The following is a 25,059-nucleotide window of genomic DNA, read 5'->3' on the forward strand; positions in this document are numbered from 1 at the left end:
AAGGAGGTTTCCACCGTGGCTGTGCTACCTTGGTGGGGGGCTGCTCTTACTCTTCCCAATCACATGCCTGGAGCCTTGTCAGTGTAGTTAGTGCCTGCTGAATGGGAAGTCAACAAGATTAGCTTCATCTGACCACTTCAATAATTCCCCATCAAACAAATCCCACGAGTATTTATTTCCCTTTGTTCCCTGGCTTCTAAATCTGCAGTAAAGCAAACACGGCATGTCCAAAAAAAGCCACTTAAGGATGACAGAATCTTCCACCTGCCTCCGAAGTGCAAAGCCAGGCTATTCCCTGAATGCTTTCCCATGCTTTGAATGTTGAATTAACCATCCCCCTGATGTCTGCTGTTCGTGTGGGTCTCAAATTCAGTGACACAGAAACAACTACCTCCTTCCAAATGGCTGAAACATACCTGAATTGGTAGGAATTTGAACCTGCCTTCCATTAAGCAAAAAATAATTTAAGAAAACAGAGCAGTTGCAATTCCTTGGAACCTACATTTGCCAGGCTTCTTAAAAACCTACCGAGGCAAATTCTAATCACAGACTTAATCGTTGCACATAGTGACAAAGCTGTTTAGGTCTCTGAAGACTCAGTGAAAGAAAAACCTGAGTTCCTCAAGCTTCAAAATAAGTCAGAACCCTGAGCACAGCGTTCATTTATTTACTTCCAGCCTTTCCTGTGCTCTATGGATCAGGCAGAGGGTTTGTTACTGCAGAGCTCCTCCACACACAACTTGCTTTTCCCACAGAGTTCATTTCATTGCTACCTCATGGCGTTAGAAAATTAGAACTGCATGAGTTGTACAGAGGGAGGGAAGAAAATTCTGTGCAATTGCTGTAATGATATTTATTAATTAATCCTCATATCTCAATGGTAGCTCCAAAACTTGCACTGGTGAATGTAACACAAAACCAGTCCTCCAAAGGCCAGATCCACCACCACGCTGGGGGCTGGTCTAGGAAGTGGTTTCCGTTGCCATGAAAATAAATAGAAACATGAAGTTTAAGGCTTCCCTGTTAAAATACCAAGGCACATTTATTTTTGTGGAAATCACTCTTTGCCAGTTCATACTTTACTACTCAGGGAAGACACACTCTGTCTAGGCAGGAGAAGTTTCCCACTGCTACTCTTTGTTCTTTGGATCCTTCTTCATTTAAGGACCGAAAAATATGTCTTTCCTCAGCTGCCAGTTAGGCACTAAAATAAAATAAATTAAATAAAATAAAATTACTCCCCTTAGCACACTCAGCTTTGCTCTACCTACAGCTAATTGGACGTGCCAGATCTGGGTTTGGTTCAGCTCAAGCACGGCCACATCAAAGCTCTGCACCTCCGCATGGAAAGGGCCCGTCTTACGTAGAGGTAACTGGGAAAGGTGCTGATGGTGCATGTTACATCAGCCTCAATGCCAATATATTCCTGTCACCAGGGGAACACCAGCCTTGGGAACGGCTCCCTCTGCACTACTAACAGGAGCCAAGGGCAGCCAAGAGCACTGGGACAGCTGAAGCCTCAAATGTGAACCAGTTTGGGCCCCAAACACGAGACCTGCACCTTCAAGCCATGGCGCTGATGAAGCCGTTTTCCCTTCCACAGACACACCACCTGCACACCAAGAGTTCAGGTTCCCTGCCGAGCTAGGAAAGGTACAAGGTTATGCTAGGAAAGGTACAAGGTTATGCTAGGAAAGGTACAAGGTTATGCTCTCGGTGGATCCTTCAGGATTCCTGACTGCTCCTTATCCCCAGCCCTGAGGCTGAATCCAGCCCTGCCTCCCCAGCTCTCTGGGGCCCAGGGCACTGCCCCTGCCATCTGCAGAGTCACAAGGCAGAGCCTTCATGTTTTTGGGAGTGCACGCAAAGATGAGAAGTTCTGACAAGGGAAGTACCAAATTCAGCCTTTTCCGCCCCAGAAGATGGAAGTGATTGCGTAACCTCCCCCTCTCCTCCTAAAGGAAGCAAGAATATTTAAGTATATCTAAGATTTTTTTGGCTTCCCCTTTTTTCATGATTATTGTTTGCCCGTGCACACAGAGTTTGCCTGCAAAGGTCAGTGATTGCTCCCAAAAGAGGGGAAAACAGGAAAACAACCATGCAACGATTAATTCCAATTTGGGGGGGAGAGGAGGAGGAAAGGGGTGCAGGATCTGAATGGTTCAGGAGCTGCTTCCCCAGCACTGGGGCAGCAGCAGAGCCATGTGGGATCAGACATGGGCGTCAGACCAGAGCTCCAGCCCAGATCTGCCAGTGAGCACCTTCCCTGTGATGTGCAAATTGTTTCAACCAGTTTCTCTACAGGGTGGAGAAATAAATCTCTATTCCTTTTATTCCAGAGCTGTGAGATCATATTAATATTAAAAAGGGGCATGCCCGGCTCTAGAATGAGAGCTTAAGACACTTTTCCTTAAAGATCTGATGCATAAATAAAAAAGATAATTATGGTGGCAGCAAGTAAAGCAGTTATGGAGCTCTAGAGCACCAATTCCTATTACTGTACTAAAGGATTTAACTGGGACAGAATGGGAACAAATCACTGAAATCCTCACAAGGTGCACTGTCAGCTCTCACAGGAGCAGATCCCCAGCTCTGGAATAATTTATGTGGATAGTAAAGAAGGTAGGACAGTTGTGGTTAATTCCCTGGGCAATTTCCAGGTTACAGCTGACATGCCCTGTGACACTACATCATTTCCACAACTCTTTTAGGATTTCTCAGCAAAAGCCAACACCAAACAAAGAGTCCCCATCTAAAAACGTCACCTTATTGCCACCGTGGAAAGGACAAGGCCACACACTATCAGGGTTCCATTTTAATTATCTGGGGGAAAAAAGGTGGACAGAAACACTTGAATGCGTTGATTCAAGAATTTGCAGTACAAGTTCCTTAACCAGCTGGCTTTCCCTCGGAAAACTTCCCTCAGTGCTGCCCCAGCCATCAGGATAAGCACAGGCACCTCCCTCTCAGTTCAGCTGCTTTGATATCCCTCTGATGAAAGGCTCCTGTGCTGCTGTTCCCCCAGCCCACATCTTCTCCTTCACACAGCTGAGGGGAAGCCAGTTAGTGCTCATTAGAGAAGAAAAAAAAAGCACAAAGCAAAGAAGTGAGGAGTGCCTTTTATTAAAGCTAATTTCTGAGGCCAACCCACACTTCCCACTGCTGGCAAAGAGACTCGGCATTATTGCCTCTGTTTGCTGCAGCCTGTTTGAATACAGAACAAAACCTCTCACTGGTACTGATACAGCCAGGAGATAACTATTCATAACATGCAATCTGGGAAAGTCTGTATTTTACATCTTTCTTATTCCCACTGCAAACAGAAAAATATTTCCTCTGTTAATTTTTTCTTTAGAAAGAATCCATTTTCCAGTCAAAAAACAATGGCATGAAAATGTCAATTAAATCTCAGCCAAGGCAAGAGAGAAGGAACTCCCTGACCAAATAAATGGCTCCTTAACACCTCGCTTGGACAAGTTTGGGTTCTTACCTGGCAGATAACACCATAATTAACACAAAGCTTAGTGCTCACAATAACTCTTAGGATGCTTTTAACCTTCCTATGGATCAACACTGGGCAAGGGAGATTTTACATCAGCTGCTTCCTCTTTACAAATGATTACGTAAAAGGCTGGTCTAGCTTTTGATGTGTGTTTAAACACAAAAGTTCACTAAACAAATATTTTTAACTCCTTTGATGTAAAGAATAATGGAAACAATCGTCTGCACCCATAGAAAGTGTTTCTCTAGGAAAGGGCTGTTTCACTATCAGCAAAGAGCACAGACCAAATGAACCAGATGATTCGTCAAAAATAAAAACCCACCAAAGCTGGCTGGTTTGAGAGAAAAAACTGAACCACAGATACTGTTTCTGTGCTTCAGTGGCAGTTTCAGAACAGAAGAGAGCCTTAAAACATTCCTTACTTTTAACAGAAAGGTGTGCTTGTGCTGCTCAGAAGCAAACTGGTAATAGAAAGCCACAGCCAAGATTTGGAAACAGCTCAGTTTCCAGCTTCTTTTTTCTCCCTAAACGTGATTTAGGAAATCAGGTTTGTGGTTCAAAAGCATGTCAGACCACACCTCTGCCAGTCCTCTGGGTGCAGCTGATAAAGAAAAAGCAAAGTCTGAGAAGAGACCCTTGGCTTAAAATAAAGAGATAACAGACATGACAATGACACAGCCTGAATGTCCCAGCACCACCCAAAGCACCCACCAGGTTTGCAAAAGGGAAGCTGTTACAAAAGTCCTGTTGCACAGACAACAGAAACAACAGTTTTGAGCAGCAACACCACCTAAAATCCAGAAATGACCATCGATTCAAAGCTTTTTCCCTGAATAACTGCATTTCTGAGAGGATCCAAGACACGACTTTTTCAAGGAATGAAGCTCTAAATACACAGCTCCAAAGAGCCTCGAACCCAGTGAGTCAGTGAGGGCAGCAGAAATGGTGCAACTTGGCACTTGTGGGAAAGTTTGATGTATCCAAGCTCCCTATAATCTATGGCATTCCTTTGTAAGGGTGCAGGCAGGTATCTTATCCAGTTAAGATTACAAATAAATTGTAATTATAAGGTTAAACCACATTTAATAACGTTATGAGATAATAAAAACTATATGTGGTTGCCCTCTGGTTTCTGACACTTGAGTTATCTATGCTAAAACTTTAATATAAACTATCCAACTATTTTAATTACTCTTATTTTTCTGATAAATACTTCATTAAACGTCCTTATACCTCTCTCAAGTCCATCAAAAAGGTGTTTTTTACTCCCTTCCTGGCCCAGTATCTCCAGTCCATAAAAAAGACAACAGTAAACATACCTCAAGCTCTTCTTCCTCCAAACCAGGTTTTTGGCAGCCTTGGTTTTGCTGTTACTAGGAAAGATCTCTTAGCAGAGCCTGAAGCTGGGTAAGGATTAGCAACCTGACTGCAAAGCACCGAGAAATGTCACACAAACGGCTGAAAGAAAAAAGAGAACACGTCCTCCAGACAGATGCAGAATCTTTCTCTCTTTACAGCAAGAACAGACATTATTTCTTGTAGAAGGAAGCTGTACAATCAACAGTGCCTTGCTGTCAACTGCTGAGCTGCCAGCTCTCATGAGGACCGGTGTTACACCACCAGCTCTAATGCTCATGGATGTGAATCATCTTCTTAACCCCAATGAGGAGATCCACAGTCCCAAGGAAATGGCAGTGAGATTTTTCTAAATTGCTTCAGATAAAATCACAGAATCGTAGAATATGCTGAGTGGGAAGGGATCCACAAGGATCATCAAAGACAGCCCTAAGAATCCCACTCTGTGCCTGAGAGCATTGTCCAAACGCTTCTTGAACTCAGACAGGGGCCCACGACCACTTCTCAGGGGAGCCTGTTCCAGTGCCCAACCACCCTCTGGGGGAAGAACCTTTTCTTAACACTCATCCTAAACCTCCCCTGATAGAGTTTCATGCCACTCCCTCAGGTCCTGTCCCTGGTCCCCACAGAGCAGAGATCAGTGCCTGTCCCTCCTCTTCCCTCACGAGGAAGTTGTAACTGCAGTGAGGTCTCCCCTCATCTCCTCTTCACCTCCTCATCTCCTCTTCACCAAGTGCCCTCAGCCACCCCTCACACAACTTCCCCCCAAGGCCCTTCACCGCCATCATGACCCTCCTTTGGACACTCTCTAATAGCTTAATATCTTTTTATACATTGTAGCACCCAAAACTGGCACAATATTCAAGGTGAGGCCACCCCACTGCAGAGCAGAGCAGGACAATCCCCTCCTTGCCCAGTGATGCTCTGCCTGATGCCCCCCAGGACACGGTTGCCCCTCCTGACTACCAGGGCACTGCTGACTCAGTGTCCGTGGTCACACTCATTTGAAGAGAATTATGAAAGAAAATTGCTCATAAATTTATTTTACACATCTATAAAAGACAGATATGAAATAAAGTTACGTTTCCTTAGCTCATTAGCATATAAATTTAAAAAGCAGCATGAAAAGGCACCGTGCAATGAAAAATGACCTCTGTCTTAAAGAAAGAACTAACTGGGGTATCACTAACACATGAAAACCACAATGTTGTCCTTGCATTAAACAGGGTCTGATTTTGAAAAATAAATGCATGTCTATATGTTTATGTCTGAACTTCACCCCAGAGCAATGTTTGCACACCCAGGTGTAACTATATAAATCTAAATACATAAACCCAACCTTCATTTTTCCAAAGACTTAATGCATGATCACTTGTACCCACAAAGTGGGCTAGAAATAAATGTTCATATCAAAACTGCACAAGCAGAAAACTGCAGTTATTTTGAAAACTGGCTGAAAAGGTGGGCCTCAAATTATCAGCTATTAATTTTGGTTAAAGATTTATTTGAAATAAGCTCAATTTGCCTTATTGATGTAAAGATCATGTGAATAAACCATGAACTTTCTAGCACAAAGGATAAATTTTTAGTAAAATAAACTATGTGTTCAGAAACAAGCAAAACACTGAATAACTGCAGCTGCTAACAGACCAGGAAAGGGGTTTTATTTTGCTGTCATCAGCTGATATGACTTTCTAATAACACTGAAACATACCTAGAACTAAAATTTTGCTAGTTAAATATTAAGATTTTTCTTTCTATAAATATGACACTGGTTCATGCAATATTAATATCTTATTTGTAAAGACTTCAAAGGATTATCCTCATTATGGTTCCAAATGACTAACATACATAGTTAACTAAAATTTCTTAAAATGTCTTCTCTGATTTTGATTTCATATTTTTATGATTTTCCATAATTTTGAATTGCTTCCTACTTTTTGCTTACACACAGATTTGGGTGACCACTTGTGCCACCAAGGTAATACTCCAGATTTTATGACTTCTTAAGCCTTCGAAGTTTTAACTTCCTGAGACCATTTTCAGCTTCTTTTTTTCTTTTTTGGGGAAGCTTCTCTGCAGACACAGCTTGCAGTTCTAGACTCGGTGATGGCACTGCAGGCAATCCCTCAGTGGCTGTGCTTGGCTCATGTTGGCTTGTCTGCACTCTACTGTTCCTCACAGCAAGAGGCTGAGAGGGTTCTTTTGTCCAAGTCAATGATTGCTTGTCAGCTGCAGTCTTTGCCCTGTCTTGCTTAGAAAACAAGCTGGAATTACGGGGGGTCTTCTCCCCCAGGAATGGACCCAAACAATCAGCATTGCACTTACTCATTTCTGGATGGACAGAAATTAAAGGAGTCCCTTCAGAGGACACTTTTTGCATTGCTCTAACTTCTCCTCTGAACCACAGCTCTTTAGTTGAGCCTGTGTTTTGGTCACTTTGTGACTTTGTTTTGGACCCAGCAGTGCTGACTCAGAGCTGCAAGGAGGGTTCTCACTTAAAAGACTCGACTCCAACCACTCCAGAGCGTGAGGTTTTTGCTGGCTGCTAACATCATCTGCCTGTCTCTGATTAACATAATTTTCCAGCTCTAAAACAGGAAGCTCCAAGCTGCTCCCAGCTGTATTTGTGCAGTCCTTCAGCAGGCCTGGACTGCGACGTTTCACATCAGAGTGAGGACTGAGAGCAGTTTGACAGTCGCTCTTTCTGTTCTCTGCCTGCGAGTCCACCGAGCCAAGATACACTTTCTTGGAGCCCTTGTTGATTTGAGGTTGGCTTGCACTACTCTTCCTTGGTTTTGTCCTTTTCACACTGCAATAAAAAGGAATTTTGTTTTTTAAATTAAAAAAAAAAAGAATCTTTGCTGCCTCAATTTGCCCTTCTTCCAAACCCTGGAACACCACTAGGGCCACCCTCTTTCTGAACATGGGAAAAATCCCTGTATATCATCTTGACAAGCAGCAATGTTTGTCTAGTGTGCATAATATCAAGTGTTATCCATCTGATTTTCCACTGCACTAGGGGAGAACCCTATTTATTAATGACTAAGCCATGAAGGAGTGAGTTCACATTCTATTCCAAGAGGCAGAACTGGATTCATTACAGATGTTAAAGGTCAACACAGCATAAGTATATTGAATTCCTTCCTGAACTGGCTTGATAAAATAGCATTTCATAAGTGCCTAAATGATTCCAAACCATTCCCATACATCCACATGCATAATGTATAGCTACAGGACAGAGGGGGCTGGCAGGGAGAGGCAGTGAGTGTGTCTCTGTGTGAGAGCTTCTAATCTCTCTTTTAGAATGTTCCTCTGGAATTTTTCCCAGGCCATTTCAAAGCGTTACTTCGGAGCTAACCACTACTCATCTAGTATCAAGGTCGCTCATCTGGGAAGGACTTAGTTAATGCAAGTAGATGATATTCTAAAAGGAATTATACAGGAAAATGGGATCACAAGGGACCTGATGGAGTGTCAGTACATAAGCACCCCTTGGCAGTGTGTTACCTACAAACCCAGATTTCACACAGGCCATAAGATCAACTTTAAGCCCAAGCACTGAGGCTGCATTTTGAGTCTAAAAATGTCACTTTAACTGTGACCAATGGTCCAGTTTCTCAAAATGAACAAAACAATACATCTGCAAAGTGTTTTTCACCAGATTCAAGCATCACATATTTATTTTGGCTCAGAGTTTCATTCAAGGAAAAAAACAGCCTGTTTTGATTCTGCCCAGCGCTATGTGAGATATCTATGTGGGTTGTAAGAGCTTTCTCCATGCTGTAAAAACTGCAACAATCATTTTATGTGCTTATCCCCACTAGAGTAGTAGTCTCTTGGTAATTTAAAACAATCTTTTGTAAAACAGTTTGTATTATTTGAAATTTTATTACATAGGCTAGATCCTACCAACCCAAATTCTACCCATTATAAATTCAAAAGCTTAGAAAGAATAGTGACATACATTCTTTTCAGGATGTCTTGCTTTATTTGTTCATTCAGACTGATCTTAAGCTCCTTGTTCTCAGTAGATTCAGTAAAATATTCAGATGCCCCACTGGAAAGTTCTTCTTTCTGCTCCAAAAGAAAACACAGGTTTCAAACATGACACATCAAGCTATGATTATTCAACAGAAAACTCCACTTCTAATACTAAGACTTACAGCTGTTCTTTATTATTTTGATCTGAGCAGTCTAAGAGAAACAATTATTTTTAATCTTTTAATATTTGGGAGTCTAGTCAGCTCCCTCCCCTTTCAGACTCCCGACCAACATATTTCATATGCTAAAATACACCACAAACAAACAGGACTGCAATGTAAAGGATGGAGCTTTCCAAACCAGCCTGAGGAAACTGCTGGCAAATATTTGACATCTTTGTGGCTCAAACTGTGACAAATGCCAGGAATCTCTCTTGCAGACAGGAGCATGTTTGTCAGTCAGATTTTTTTCTGAAGAGACTGACTGGCGCAGTGGTCTCTACGCTTATTCTCTGAGGAATTCCCAGAGCTTTCCATACTTAGGAAAAACACACAGAGTGGTATTTGCTCCCTGAAGAAGGCAAGGGTTAAAACTTTTAATTCTAACATTTAAACTCCCAGATTGTAGTGTTTGGCTACTACAGGACAACAGGGGAATTCTTTCTGGTCTCAGCTAACAGCAGCACCATGGTTTTACATAATACGAGGTTGGGGCGAGCGGGAGGGAAGGAAAATGCTCTTTTTCTTCAAGCTGTGAGCATTTCCTTTCACAATGAAACAATCTCCATCAGAGAAGGGCCATTTGCTGACTTCACTATTAACTACCACATACTCCAAAAAAGTATTATCTCCCAGGCTATGGAGGAGAGGGAAAAAAAAGTGGTAAAGGCAAGAAGAGAAGAGGCTTTGTGCATCTCCTTGGCTTTGACAGCACTTTTCTCCATCAGCCTGAATGAGGCAGCCTCTGACAGGGGCTCAGCAAACACAGGGAGGGCTTATTTAGCCCATTCCTTGCTCTGTGCCATGAAAAGAACACACTGGAACCAGGTGGTATGGAAGAACCTGTGGAGGCACAAAGCCAAAGCCTGTACACCACTCCAGCCTGGAAAACGCCTCAAGGAACCTGTCACTTAGGGGAGATTAAGCCCTGCTCATTTTTATTTCTGTTTTAAAGGAGATGGGGGAAACCTCCGTGCTCTTTCCAGAAGAAATAGCCAGTGAAAACAGCTTCCTCTTTTGTAAACAGGAGGGTAGTCAGGCAAAGAAATAAAGCCATTTCGGCACTTAAAACTACAGCTGTTCCGAGGCTCCTTTCAGAGGCAAATCACGAAAATGTGTGTGTGTACTGAGAGCTGCATCAAGTGCTGTCCACTAATGGTGCAAGGAGTGTGTTTACAGCAGGCAGAAAACGCATGGGACTTACCTGCAACGTGATTTCAACCCCAGAAATCAAGCTTAACTAGTTTAATCTGAGGCATTAATTGCTGCTTCTATTCTTGTTACAGGTAGATTCCCCTAATTTGACTAAATACGTTTTTGTACTTTGTAAACTATTAAAGACTGGAATATTATTAAGATACTCAAGAGTTTTGCTAATTTTAAGACAGACTGCAAAGCCTGAAGAAACTATTCTGATTTCCAGTAACAGTCACACAACTTGGACTGAAGGCTCTTGCACAATCCTCCTGCATCAAAGCAGCTGGAGAGCACTGACACTTGGCCAGGGAGCAGGAGCCCAGGTAGAAGCATTTGAGTTTCTGCTGTAAGGTGAATTCTGTTAAACCTTCTTCAGTCCTCAACACAGCCAACTGTGCCAGGATCCCCAGCCCACTAAGGGAATCCTTGCACATGTGGAAAGTGGCACTTGCTCCAAAGTTCTCCAGGGGAGAACTGGGGGCAATTCCTGTCCACGCTCACTCCTGCAGATCAGCAACAAACCTCAGTTCTAACTTGTACCTGATCTGAAGCAGAGTGGGAAGAGCAGACTCTGGAGACAGGCAAAGGTGACCAAGTTGTGTCACCTGTGAGTTAAGTCAGGCTGGAGTTTACACTCCAGAGGTAAAGGACTAACACATTCCCTTACCATGCTATCAGCAACCTTTTGTTTTGCTTTCAAATACCTTATCGCACAAAGCTGTGACAGAAAAGGGTTAAGGCATCAAAAAAAATTAAAAATCAGAATGATTTATATGTGAAACACTTCTGAACATGCCCTCTAAGTACAGTAGATTTTCCCCTCGGAACCACACCCTGTAAGTGCTGTATTTTGAGAGCTGAACAATTAACATAAGGCATATGAGTCAGTCTTTGAAAGACTCTGTGGGAACCAGAGAGCCTTTTGCTATTAGGAGTGATGTAAACTCCCTAAGGCTGGAATAAGTCCACAATAGAAGGCAGAGAGAGTCATAAATAACAACAATGGGCACTCCATATACTACTAAGACACTCAGCCATTATTGGTGATACTTCCTTTATTTTCTTTATTAGACTTAATAATTTTAGTTAATTAAAAAAAGAAAAAAATCTCTCTCTGTTTTGGGAATACTATTTATTTCCTATGGGAACTTCAGGACTTGTTAGAGAAATAAAAAAAAGCTAATCTGCTCTCATCCTGTCTAGTAATCCCAAATTCCTTTTAGGCAGTGAAATAATTAAAGAAAAATATTCCAGGCATAAAAGGGAGGACAGCAGAAGCAGACATCACATAAACAATGACACCACGACAGAGAAAAACGTCAAAGCACCGCCAGACTTGCGACTCGACTCTGAAAGAGCTGCAGGGAGTGGGATTGCTGCTAACAAATTAAAACCACATTTCTTGGCAAATTGTTAAAGACAGACATATTTACATTTGTATAGAGACTGGGTGGGCACAAAAGATTAAAATGCTTCTCTAGCCCTTGAACTGCCAAGTTCTATTAGAAATATGTGCTCTTAAAACCCCGGGGTAAGCTCACTCCTTTTTGTCGCTAAAACTCGGCAGAGAAGGGCCTGCAGAAGTGAGGCTGACCAAGTCTTACCAGCCATCCTGCTCATAACACTGGCCTCCCCAAACCTGATTTTTAAAATCCTTAGTACTTATCCAAAGAGAAGTCTGGGAGGAAAAACCCTGTACTGAGACCTAGAGAGAAACACGTCTGTTAGGCACACAACGTACTTCATTTAAGGTTTATCAAATTGAAAATTCTTTTTCTTTTTTTTTTGGCTATCTCACTCAACTTACTACTCACTCACACTGAAAAAGAAATTCTCAAAAATGTAAAAGGGGTCACTGCCATCTTCAGCTTTCTCCAGGGCAGCTGAACTCAGCATTAAATACCTGTTAAAGAACTCCTCATGGATGGGCACTTGTGAGGAACCCTCACAACTCACTACCCTGAAGAAGAGTGAAAGGTTTTGGCCTTTTCAGCCTGACAATAAACTCATACAAATACTGATTATTTTTTTTTCCAGTCTAAGGCTGGGTTGAAAGAAAACCTTCCAAACTGAACAATGCTGCCCCCCTTTCCTGCCTTCTCATTTGGTGTCATACTTTCTAGTTGTCTCTTACTCTCCTCAGTGGTACACACTTCTGTACCAATGAAGTAACACTAAGGGATAAATAAATTTAATGCCTGGTTAACAAAAAAAAAAACCCCAAAACAAACTACACTGTTTTTAAAATGCATTTATCAATGTGGTTCATCAAAAATACTCGGTAGAAAACATCAATGGGTTCAAGAAATCAAATTTTGTATCAGAGTGGCAAATGGGAGGGGACTAAAAATGTAATAATGTAGACAAAACTATGAACTCAAGTATTATCCCAGGCACACACAGTAAAACTAAAATCAGTGAAATTAATAAGACAGAAACCCTTATTTAGGGGAGCTTTATGTAAGCTGGCAATTGCATGATTTCTTTAATGCCGCTCTAAGCCATATCCAGAGCCACCCATCAAAGACAACCTTTAGGTTTCAGAGGTGTCCTAGCAGATGACTGGTAGATCAGAGAGGTCAGACAGGACTCCTGCCAATCTGATAAGCAAAAAAGGGCTCCTAAAGCAAGTGAGGAGGCTTGTGAGTGAAGGATGAATCAGATACTCTAATCTAACTGATAAAAAAGTGACAGAGACAGGACTTTGGGTCTCGTCTCCTGCCCTCTCCCATCCCACATGAAGGAAAAGCTTCCCACAGTTTCACAATGCAAATTTTTTGCATTTCCAATGTAGTGATGCATCTGTCCTGGCAGATGAACTGCAACCACATCATAAAACATTCACACAAGTTTTCCAAGTACAGAAATGGATCCTATTTTGAACCTGAAATCCAGTTCTTTGATCGGACTTGCGGAATATTGCTCTGCATTTTAAAGTTGACTGTCCTGCTCTAAATGTCAGTAAGTTCCAGTAAAAACCATGAAGGATCATTCCATGTTACACACTGGAGTACTTAGTTTTTCTTCTTTGAAATAGGTATTTTTAAGGAATGCTGGTGGTTTTCAAAAATTCTCCAATTTCAATCTGGAAAAGAATGTAACAAGCAGAGCAAACTGCATTTCTCTGGAGGAGCAGAACTATTCAACTTACCCATGGCCTAGCATAGAAAGCAAAATCAAACACCTGGATCCGTGCAGTCCTCATTATCTACTACCAGATTTCATTTTAATTAAGTTTTTGCTTGTCTGCACTGTTTAGTCCAAGAGTTGGCCCCATCTGTTACAAGCCCCTGTGATACACATTCCACTTTCTCAACCTCCAAGGTGTGAACCCAAGTTTCTCACTTGATACATAAGTCCTGGCAACTCCAAACATTCCAAAGGTCCCCAAAGCATCATCAGATTAGCTCAAAGCATGTGACTTCTATGAGGAAAATGCCTCCTTCCTTTTGAAGTATTTGGTTCAGATTTTAATTGTATATTACATACAGCAGGAATCCCACACTATCCTGAATGTAAGAAATTCAGAGTTCTCTAGATTTGCATTTGAGCAGTTGCAAGAGAATAGAAAATAGAAAAATTCCTGCTGTAAATGGCATAGAACAAACAAAATCTGATACTCCACAAAACCTAAAGCTGCAGGGGGGGCCTTTTTAAAAAATCAGACCTATCTGTATCACAGAGAGCAAAAACACCCATCCCACTTTCTAAAGGCACAGAAGGTGCTCCCGAAACAACCAATTTATTTACATACCAAGGAGCACGTGACACATGCTGTGTGCATTTGCTTGAAGGCAAGAAGTGCTAAAATTAATGTTAAGTAATTGAGCTATTAATCATTCTGATTTTATATGCTGATGCTACAAGACTCAGATTCTATCTTCAGAGAAAGTGTCCACTGATAAGAAATGGAGGAACAGACAACAGCTTTTCAACCAAAATAACTTCTCTGAATGACACTGAAGAGAAATCTAAAGCATATTAATGGTGCAATTTTATTTTTTTAAGAGAAAATCAATGTCTCATAGGCAGGCAACTTAACTGAATTAAACTTTGCATTTGCCTTTCCAGATACAGTAAGGGTTATATGACATAAGGGTTATATGACATAAGAGAATACTACCTAGAGTACATGATGTACACAGGAACATGATTCATATACTTCAAACTTCATTACTGACGGAAAAAAAAATCTGGAAAAAATGTACGAATTTTAAAAACAAATATCTTTTTATGCAATGACAGTGTGCAATAACACAGATCTTGGAATGAATAACTAATGCTCTTGATCTTGCTGGTTATACAGAAGCAAAATAGATAAAACAGGCAGAACTGCACAGCTCAGGAGACAAATAATGTTCAATAATTTAATGTTTTAACTTGGTTTCCAAAACAAACACCACTACCACCACTACCCCCAAGACCCTCAAGATTTCTGAGGTGATCTGTCCCTCCAAATAACTTAAATCACTACAAATGTTCAAAAATCCTGCCATAAACTTTACCATCATATATTTCAGCTTCCTAGTTAGTCAAGTTATGACCTTCCTCTTAGTTCTAAGAGGTTTCTGCTGAAGGCTGAGGAACAGATTGCTCTTTAAAACACTTTAAAAAAATTCTCTCAAATATTCTTTGTTCAACAGGAATATAACGAATTATTATCAAAGCCTGAAGTATTTTAAACCTTTCCAAGTCCTACAGCCATCACAGTCTTGCAGATGCAGTACAGCTAAATAAAACCTTTAGCTCACTGCAGCTTTAAACACGATCCCTGCCAGCCTTGCCCCTGCCCCTCTGTCCTCTCCAAGTCTGCAGGGGAAGGAGCATCACTCAGTGCAAAGCACAGAATCAGCTCAAATCCACATGAACCACCAGCTTAAAGCTGTGACAGCAAGAGACTGAGAGGGGGGAGGAAAATGAGGGAGGTGGAAGGATGATGACAGATGATAATATCTTAAATAAGCACAAGGCTTTGACAAATGAGGCCTTGTGAACGCAGCTAAGTAGTTGCATTTAAATCAACTGAAGCACTCATATAAGAAGCAACTACCAAAATCAGGCAAAGATTACTCAATTTGTCCCTGCTTTTTGAAGATTGCTTCATATGGAAATCATTTCATGTGCTTAATCTTTTATACTGCAGCTACAGGGACCATCTGTATTCCTGCTCTCCTTCACCTGGATTTTGCATAATGAGGTACATAATCTTTTATTGAAGATGTATTCCACTTACTTGTTGGCTTTAAGACAATGAGTATTACTTTTTATTTCATTCCATATATACTCTAATATTCTGTCTGCTTTTCCAATAAATAATGCTACAGAACAAAAGTTTGCAAATCAATTCCTTGCAGCAATATCTTGGCCTTTTTCCCTGTGATCACACAGTTAATTCACTCAGCAGTTGTTGTGCACTGCAATTGCTCTTTTCAGTAAGAATACTGTGCATTTATCAACAGATGATTTTCATTTACAGCCCTAATGCCCCTCTACCCCGCTCTGGGAGGTTTCTCTGAAACTCTCCACAGCCTTCTCCAGCCTTGGCTAATTGAAATAATTGTGTCAGATTTCATTCCATCATCTGTCCACTTCTCTGGATCATTAGCACAGCAAACAGCAGACAGCCCTTAGACTTCTGCCATGCAGAAAATACATCAGTTTGGAAGCTATAAGAAGAAACTCAGGCAAGTTCAGACAAATCTCACTGAGGCAATTCACAGCATCACCACTCTCAGGTATCCTCCCTCCCCTTCTGCAGGAGGTTCCTGCCCCACTGCACAGCTGGCAGAGGGAGCACACACATGCCCCAGCTGCTCCCACCTGAATTCAGTGCACCAGCTTAAAATCCAGGGAAGTTTGGTGTGCATGAATCCACAGGACTGTGATACACAGCAAGATGAGATGCAGGCACACAGCCCTTTTGGCAAAGCCTGCTGTAGGAGTGGTAATCTCCAAGGAGAGGCAGACAGCTGGGACAAAAGGGAATACTGTAAAGCTGCTGTAGCTTCTTTATGAGTGGAAGAGTTCAGGATCATCACTTTGAGATGCAGTTTCTCAAAGAGAGCAGCCTGGTGATTCAAGACAGTTTAAAGCTACACTGACAGTGAAAGGGAAGTCTCACCCTTACCCAGTACATGGTCCTGCCAAGGATCAACACTGAAGGGATCAACACTGCAGAGACCGGCTGAAAGCGAGCCAGGCAAACAACAACAAAAAACCCAAACAAAACTCCCCTTGTTTTCAGAGGGATTATTGAATGAACCTATTAACCTATTTCCCCACACCTACCAGTACTGACAGACACTGAGGACAAGAATGCCTGGGGAAGAGGAGAGAAGGCAGGAAGGACTGCATGTTTCACTATCATCAGTCTTGCAGCAGCTTGAGTAGAACATGAGGGATGAGTAAAAAAAACATGACAGAAGCTTGAAGTGTCAAAAGTGAAAACTCACCAAACCAATTCCTTGCCTGTTCCACTCTGTGGTATTTGGGTAGAGTTCATTAGTCTGCAGTTTCCCCTCTCTACCTTTTCAAAAAAAGGAATAAACCCTGTTTATAGTTACCAAACTACAGCTTAATACTGTTTTCCTCTATGTTTCCTCTAATGACTGAAAAGAACTCAGAATATTATCTGAAATCACAAGGAAACACTTATAAAAGTTAAAAGGATAATGACATAAAAAGACCAGCAACAAGACAAATATTACAACAAGTGTAACATTAATGTGTGTTGTGGATGTTTTTCCAAACCAGGGTGACTATCAGCTGCTACCTAAAGTGATGGTCCTGCTCCCCTCATCCAAATCCTCTCTGTGTGCTCCTCCAACATTTTTTTGCATCACAGTTGGCAGCTGTGTGGGTACAGGATGAGTTGGTTCACTGAAGAGACAAGATGGAAAACTAATCCTCCAATAAAAACCAGAGGAACTTCACAAATAAATAATTTTCTGCTAGATCCAGTCAATGAATTAATTCATTCTCCACTGAAGAGTCACTTGGTCCATTGTAACCAGAAAGGAAAGGAATATGGAGCTGGAACTAGAGGGGATGTGGACTGACCTTTTCAGTAGTAGCCCACCATTACAGCAGCTTCACTGTGATATTTTAGACACACACACACACACACAGTTCCATGCCAAGATTAGTACTTCCAGTGTGAATTGTGCAATTCTATTGCACAGCATTTCCTTCTTCCCCTACCCAATCTGATATCACTTCACAATAAGTCTTTAAAGTATTTAAGATAACTAAATTCCACATAAAGTCTTGTACTAATCTTTACAAATTGCTGCTATCTGAAAAAGAGCTTTCATTTTACCTTCCAATAGCCACACTATTCCAGCAGCATAAACTCCAGTGTTACAAGTCTCCTGTTAATTACAGTGAAGAGTTCATGTTTTCATGAAAGAACCAGAAGCCTCTTACCAGCATAACCAAAACCCCAGAAAATCCTGTCATTTATGGTCTTAAAAGTTTTAAGAAAGAGAATTGTCCAATGCTCCTGAAGTACATTACAATGACGCAGTTTATAAAATCAGACATGTATGAAGAACATTTTCTCTTTTATTTTTCTTTTTTTTCTCTCCTGGGCATTTAAAAGGCATTGGGTACATCTTTAGCAATTTTCTTTTCCTTGTGTACCTATGTGGGGTTTTTTGTTTGGTTTAGTTTGGGTTTTTTAAGAGCAATATTCTGTTGGAAAAGAATCTTTATTTTTGTATAATATTCTCTGCAACTTAACAAGGCTCAGTGGAAACATTGAGATCTCTTTAATAAAGACAGGATCTCCTACTCCCCCCTTTCTTTTCTGATTTCACATGAATGGTAATTTCAAATTTCCATTTCATCTCATCTTTAGTTTAACCTCCTTCATGCTTTCCCTTTAGTGCTTCCTCTCATAGATTCTGCTATAAAGCCAATGTGGTTATCAATGAATACTCCATTGTTAGCACATTTTCAAATGCTCATAAGCCATTCCACCCATTTCCATTTCCACTGTTTCTCCAGATAACCCATTTCCAATTTTCCATTTTAGCTCTCTACATAATAATCCTCGAGAAAATGTCGTCATTGACAAAGATGACTAAACTCTCCAGAGCTCTTATATATTTCCCTGGATTTCCTCTTGTGCCATGTTCCCAAAACTGTCTTCTTTCTCAAGATAAAAACTATTTAAGATTACAAGCACAGTTTGGTAAAACAGGTAACAATGGGTTTATGTTTAAACCCAGCATTAATCAGCCAGCCTATTCTTCCATCTTTTCCTTGAGACTTCCAATTTGCTTATGTAATTTCAATAACTTGCCATATTGTTTCTTTAATAGAGATTTCCCTCCTTCCAAAATGCTTATTACTGCCTGCAGTCTGATTTTTAAATATAACCCCAGATACGCCCATTTATAAATAGATTCTGGAAAATTACATATCAATAGATTTTCTTCGACTTTATTTCAGCTCTGCTGCTTAGAAGTGCTCTCACATATTTTATTAGTTTATGCTCAAAGCTAATTTGACAGAGACTGTCTAATCTACCTTAACCTTAGTCTTACAGGAGGTATCACAGAAGGATTCAAATTGCTTCTCTCAGCTACTGATGCTGAGGTTTGTGCTCATGAATATCTCAAAAGCAATCTAATTATGATCTTTTCTACGGCGCAAGACATAAAAATTACATTTCATATCTGGTTACATCCCCTGCAACTTATGGTTTAAGCACAGTCTGTTTCAGAGAATAGCCTAAAAAGCAGTGAAAAAGCAAAGAATAAAGGGTTGAAGATAGGTGAAGGAAGACAATTATGGTCAGTGTCTCAGGCTGACATAAAACTGGTTTCAAGTAATGGGAAAGTGGAGCATTGAGCTTGACTTAACACAGCTCAGGAATGAAAGCTTGACCCATGCCACAAAACAGCCTAAAGTCTAAAAATATAAATAATTGTTAAGTCTTGAGTAAGTCACCTGCACTGACATTAGGCAACACAAAAAAGTGACAAAGTCCCTGTTAATGTACAGTTAACTGCTTTCATAGAATAGAACTGGCCTTCAAAAGCAAGAGTGTGAGCTGATTAAACATTTAAAAGAACTTGCATCCAACACTGTGACATTATTCAAACCCAAACAGCATAGAGAAGAAAACAAAACACAGCCTCATTTTTAGCCCATGACAGAATAGGCTGGAGTGGATCAGCGGAAAGGTCTTCTGGGTGGTCTTTTGGAGTGCAGAGTTTGGAGTTCCAGCCTACTCACTGCAAACTGCACTTGGAAGAGCACACACACAAAGTGCAGATCCTTTGCCTTTACTTCTGGAGAGCCAAAAACTTGAAACTGCCTCTCAGTGGCAATCCAACACTCCTCCAGTTTGGCAAAGAACTGAACAGGAGTATATGACAAATTTGGTCCTACCATGCTGCAGGAATTCTGGACCTACAGAACAGTCTGGAGTGGACCCTTCAAGGAAGAGTGGTAAGAATCAACCAGATCCTCCAAAACATTTGCTGAGGGTCTGTTCCCATCTTACTAATCAGGTTCTTCAAATCAGGGAAGAGGCTTAGGGATAATTTTATCTTACTCCCTCCTCCCAACACACTGCACTGACCGTCCTAGCCAGGTCTGTGCACACATACTGCATCTGCAAGTAAAGCAAACTCCCAGACTGTCTCATTGATTAGGTTGTGATCCCACTAAGAGATTTATTTTTTTTTTTAATATAAAAGTCTTAAAACTGATTTTTTAAACAACAAGGAGTTTTTCGTAGATCAAGATCAAGTTTTGAAATAGTAAAGCTAAAGCACATAATATTTTTCATTCTCCTTCTCCTTCCTATAGAAAATCACATGAAAGAAATTAAAGAAAACTCCTCAGCTTTTATTTTATGGAAAGATTAAAAATACCAAATGGGGGAATTGGATATCTCATAGGAGATACCTGAGAAAGAAAAAAAACCCCATAATTATTTCTCAGTCAAAATGCAGAGACAGAATTTCCTACTTCAAGCATTAAATAGTTTTCAAGACAATACTGAAAAAGTAACACTTTTCAAAATAGCAAAATACTTCTAGAGCAAGTAGATAATTATTTTCTGAGAGTGTGAAAAACACTTGATTCTTTGGCATGGAAGGATATGTACCAATCTAGGAATCAAGACAATAAAATCTGCATTTAGTGTTAGAAATACCAACACCCTGCCTGGTGTTAGAAAAAAATGAAGTTGAATGAGTAGAGTAAGTAGAATGAGTAGAATAAACCCTTTTTTTTTTTTTTCTCTCCAAGGGTCAACTATACTTTAATACATGTCAGATAAACTCCTAAAGCACAGCCAGAGCTCAGGGTGTAACTGTGACCCTCGGTGTGAGCCACAGGAGCAGCACCTGGGTCCATGTGAGCACTCCTGACACAGCCAGCACTTAACTGCAGCATAACATTCCCAAGCCTTTGACCCTGACAAAGCCTTCAGGATGAAATATTTAAGGAGAATTGTTTATGGTATTTAACCACACACCAGTGCCTTTTCCTCCATAAATGTTTGGGGATTTTTGCTCCCAGCAGGGCCAGCACTGATCCGCTTGAGTTGTTCTGCAGAACAAGTGCTAAGAAAACATACAAGAAACCCATGGACATTACAAACCACTTCATTATAATTCTGGAGAGTAAAATATTACCAGGACAAAGTACAAAGGAAAAAAAAAAAAAAGATCCTTAAATCAAGGTGCTAATATTATACCTAAATCATTTAGCTTTCTAAATACATCTCTGAGCCTTATAAAAAAAATAAACCTTTCTAAGCTAAAGCTTTCAAAAATTCCAATTTTTCTCTGCCTTAGGCTCACTGCAGGTTGTCCCCTTGAATAATCTGGCCCAACTGTTAATGTGGCTTTCTGGTTCTAAGATGACAGTCACAAATAGGTGAATAAATACATATATATATGAACAATCATCTTATCCCTTTAAAAAAAAAACACAGAAAATTTACAGAACCGTTCTGTACGTACCAATACATCATTTTCACCTGTCCAAGCACTTGGATCAAAGTCAAGTTTACTGACACAAACTATAAATTTCTCTGGAAACACACGCAGCTCTACACAAAAAGAATGGAAAAGAAGATTACAGAAATTATAATCATTTTCAAAACCACACACAATGACATCATATAGACATGTTACTTTAGTAAACGAAATTATTTATATTTTTAAATTGCACATTAACTCATTTCATGCACCCCTTTAGCTTTTCACCTGCTCTCTTCAACATGCCATCCCCCCTTTTATTTTGTTTTTTTAAACCATTTTAAAAAAAATCAATAAGAAGAGAAAATTGAGTTCCCAAGAGGACAGTCAAGGCTGCAAATTAGTCCACCTGCACCTCTGAACAGAAAAAACAGGCAGAACCAACAGACAAACAGTTTAATGATGGTTTTCTTTCTGTTCTGGTGATGCCTGTTTTCATCACAAAAGCTGTAAATTGTTTTTGTAACACAGCACAACATATTCAGTCGGGACTTGGCATCCCAGCTCCAGCGTTCCACACTCTGACTGCAGAGATCTTTGAAGTCATTAAACAAATTAGGGAACTATCACCAAATTAGGTGTTTTCCTCGGGATCACACGGTTTGTTCTGAACACAACAAAGTTTCTATTTACAAAGAATTAGCAATTGAAGGGCTCTCAGATTCCAACTGACAGGCAAAGCTTTATTCAGTACCTGGCAATGCTATGGGAAGAGCACAGCTGGGTATTTTGCTGTCTGACATGTGAAACTGTTTCCAGATTAACATCTTCAGATTTTATATTTTCAGCTCTGCTTTTTTTATTTTTTTTTTGGTTGCTGGTTTTTGTTTTGTTTTCATACAAAGGGAGTTAAAAATTTTGAAAGTTTGTTATACTTCAAACCCAAGCCATAACACCCTATTTTGTGGGACAAGAAAGAAACAAGGCTTGCAGAAAAAAACCATGAGGTTGATCTCATAGATTTTTTTGGTAGGATTGAAGAGTAGGGCAAGTTCATTCCAGTTAGACATTTTTGTTGTTACATTTTATAACAATCTCACCTGCTGGCTAACAAAATGAAAGTATCTTTGGGTATTCATTGATGTTTTAAAACAGTTCAAATTTAATACACAGCAAACAATGTAGATATTCCAATGCAGACACTCTGCTATTCTATTCTAACACGAGAATAGATGAATTATTTAAAGTCAACACTCCAATCTTTTCAACCAATATGGACTTAGAAAACAACTAGTTGAAGACTGATTTAAACATTTGTGAATATAATGAATTTCTATAAAAACAAGAAATCATTTAAAATTATCCACTTGAGTATTCAATATTTTTAAGGACACTTAATGTATTTTGCTTTCTTTTAACACAAAAGGGTCAACACAAAGGGCAATGATGGTTTTAGCTCCTTTGCACTGCTGTTGGCAGGACGGGACTGATATCACTTCCTTACAGAGCATCCTGGCTTGAGAAAACATGGAAAAAAATCTGGTCCAATGACATCACCTACACAGAGATTTTATAGCTCTGAGGTGAACAAGAGCCTTTCTTGCATCCACTTGTACTGCACCACTGATGTCACAAGACACTCCAGCAATAATGAAGTGATTCATGCTGCAACCTCTGCTTGATTCACCCTGCAGAGACTCAGTAAAACGCTGAGTCTCATCGTATTCACAGAATTTGGTGTGGTTGAGCTGATTACCCTGGGGCAAGGCATACAACAGATCTGAAATGGAATTAAAAAAAAAAATCCAGCTTATCTTAAGAAACACTTCCCTTTTTTGTTGCTGTTGTTTTTAGGAGATGTTCTCTGAAAAAAACCCTGGATTTTGATTAAGTAGACCGAAATATCATGAAGTATTAGTTTATGCTCTCTTTCTTCCTCCCAGGAATACAAAATTCTAAGTAACTCTGTAAGAAACCGATTTCTTACCACGATAACGTTTCCCTAAAGCGCAACGGAGATTAACCCATCTCTTCATGAAGTAGGCAGTGATGTGGAGACTGTTGGCTGCAACATAAAGCAAAGGGATAATATTAAGTGTAAGGGTATCTTGGGCATTCTGGTCTCACAGTGTTGCACATCTGTTAAGACAGGATTGAGAGAAAGCAGCAGCTCAAGAACACAAAGGAAAACGTAACTTTAATGGAATGATTTTAAAAAAACTGCTGAATTCTCATATTGGAGTCTCAAGAAAATAATATCTGATACAAGGCAAAACTCTACAGAAATTATTAACCATCGAGTTCTGGAATCCAACCACATAAATAAATTTAAGTCAATGAATTATAAGAGTTGTCATCTGCTTAATAGCCCTGTGTCATGGCCACTGTCCTGTTTTCATACATATTCTCCACCAGTATTACAGATGCCCATTTACTCAACTGCCTTCTGGAGGAAGGTGACAAACTCAAAGCTCTAAAAAAACCCAAACATGGAAGGGCTTAATTATCTCCAGCTCCACTGAATTATGTGAGAAATGCAGATATTTGAAGCCCTCAGTATCTCCAAGTGGACAGGGCTGGCCTGGCTGATGCAGCAGATACCTGTAAGCTCCACAGAGGCTTCCTCAGCTTCTGTTCCCAAGAATGACAGAAATCCTTGGGCACCAGGAGCGTAAGGAAAGGGCAGAAAGGATTATGTTACAGAGGAGAGACTATCGGACTGTGGCTGAGGAAATTCAGCTTTTACTTTTGTTCCACTTAAACTCCCAAATGACCCTGGGTAAATCAGTTAGCACTTGATTCATCAAGGTATTTAGCAACCTGACTCCCGCTGAAAGGGGAAAAAACCGGCAACTGGGACTCGTCCTCCCCTTCTCTCTGTGCACCTCATTGAAAGGAAAGTGCAAAAGAGGGTTAGAGGTGTTTCCCTTAACTTGGATGGGGTTTACAAGACTTAAATTATTGCTGCTTCTAAGGCAGGCAGCTGCCCTTGGTGTGATTACCACACAAAAAGTAGAATATTAAGTGCTACTGCTGTTCTTCTAACCCAACCATTTAAAAAGAAAGAAAGCTTGTTCCAGGCTCAATCTCTACTGAGCAAGTGCCAAGCAGGTCTTAATAATAAGTATAAGCCCCAAAATGCACGTCCTCTGCTGCAGGGTCTGCACCATCCTCTGGAGCTCCCCATGGAGTGCTGTTTTCAGCATCACCCCTCCTTAAGAACCACAGTTATTGATCACAATCAATCCCTTTGAAATTTATCAGCCATCTTTTTTCCCTTCCCCTCAGGAAGATACCCAAAATTTGACTTCCCTTAAGAGATCAAGTCAAGATGTGACAAGTTGAACCATCCCTTGAAAATGATGAGCACTAGAGAAAAATTTGGATGGAATCCATCAGCTTTATTAACTGTATATTTATGAGAACAATTAAGGAAAATTACTTTTAGCTATTTCCAGTTTGGCATCTACAATTCTTTAACACTGTTAAGTCAAATCAAAGAATTTGCCCTATATATAAACAAGTTATTAGTGTGATAAAAGCATCCTCCACTGTGGCCTTGGAATGCTGAAAAAGTAACAATCCTAAAAGTACAACTTGGAAAACAAATCTTCAAACAGAGAATAAATATTGAAAGTTTTTCTTCCCACCTCCATTTGTCTGTAATACTCCAAATGTATTTTTCTTGAGAGGAATTTGGAAAAAATGTGAATCTTTGCTTTTCACAGGGAAAAGCAGCATACTTCACTCTGGCAATTCTTTTATGAATCAGTAACAGGTATATCTGTTCAGTTTTCTTGCTATCCTGGTTTTCTCTGAAAGGTTAAGTGTTTAATCATATCTGATTGACTGAGCAAAG

At 40.3% G+C, this 25,059-nt stretch overlaps 1 protein-coding gene across 1 annotated transcript in view; it reads right to left on the bottom strand.

The window, feature by feature from the left end:
- Nucleotides 1-5,931: 5,931 nt before the first annotated feature.
- SLX4IP (SLX4 interacting protein) overlaps nt 5,932-25,059 on the bottom strand; it is a 68,895-nt gene continuing 49,767 nt past the window's right edge. Inside the window, 5 exon segments of the mRNA XM_018077557.2 lie at nt 5,932-7,243; nt 7,246-7,670; nt 8,826-8,935; nt 21,243-21,331; nt 23,188-23,265. Coding sequence (XP_017933046.1) covers nt 6,855-7,243; nt 7,246-7,670; nt 8,826-8,935; nt 21,243-21,331; nt 23,188-23,265 — 1,091 coding nt within the window. The 3' untranslated portion in view covers nt 5,932-6,854.

Source organism: Manacus vitellinus, unplaced genomic scaffold, assembly GCF_001715985.3.
Source record: "Manacus vitellinus isolate BGI_N305 unplaced genomic scaffold, ASM171598v3 scaffold_38_pilon, whole genome shotgun sequence".
NCBI classification, from domain to species: domain Eukaryota; kingdom Metazoa; phylum Chordata; class Aves; order Passeriformes; family Pipridae; genus Manacus; species Manacus vitellinus.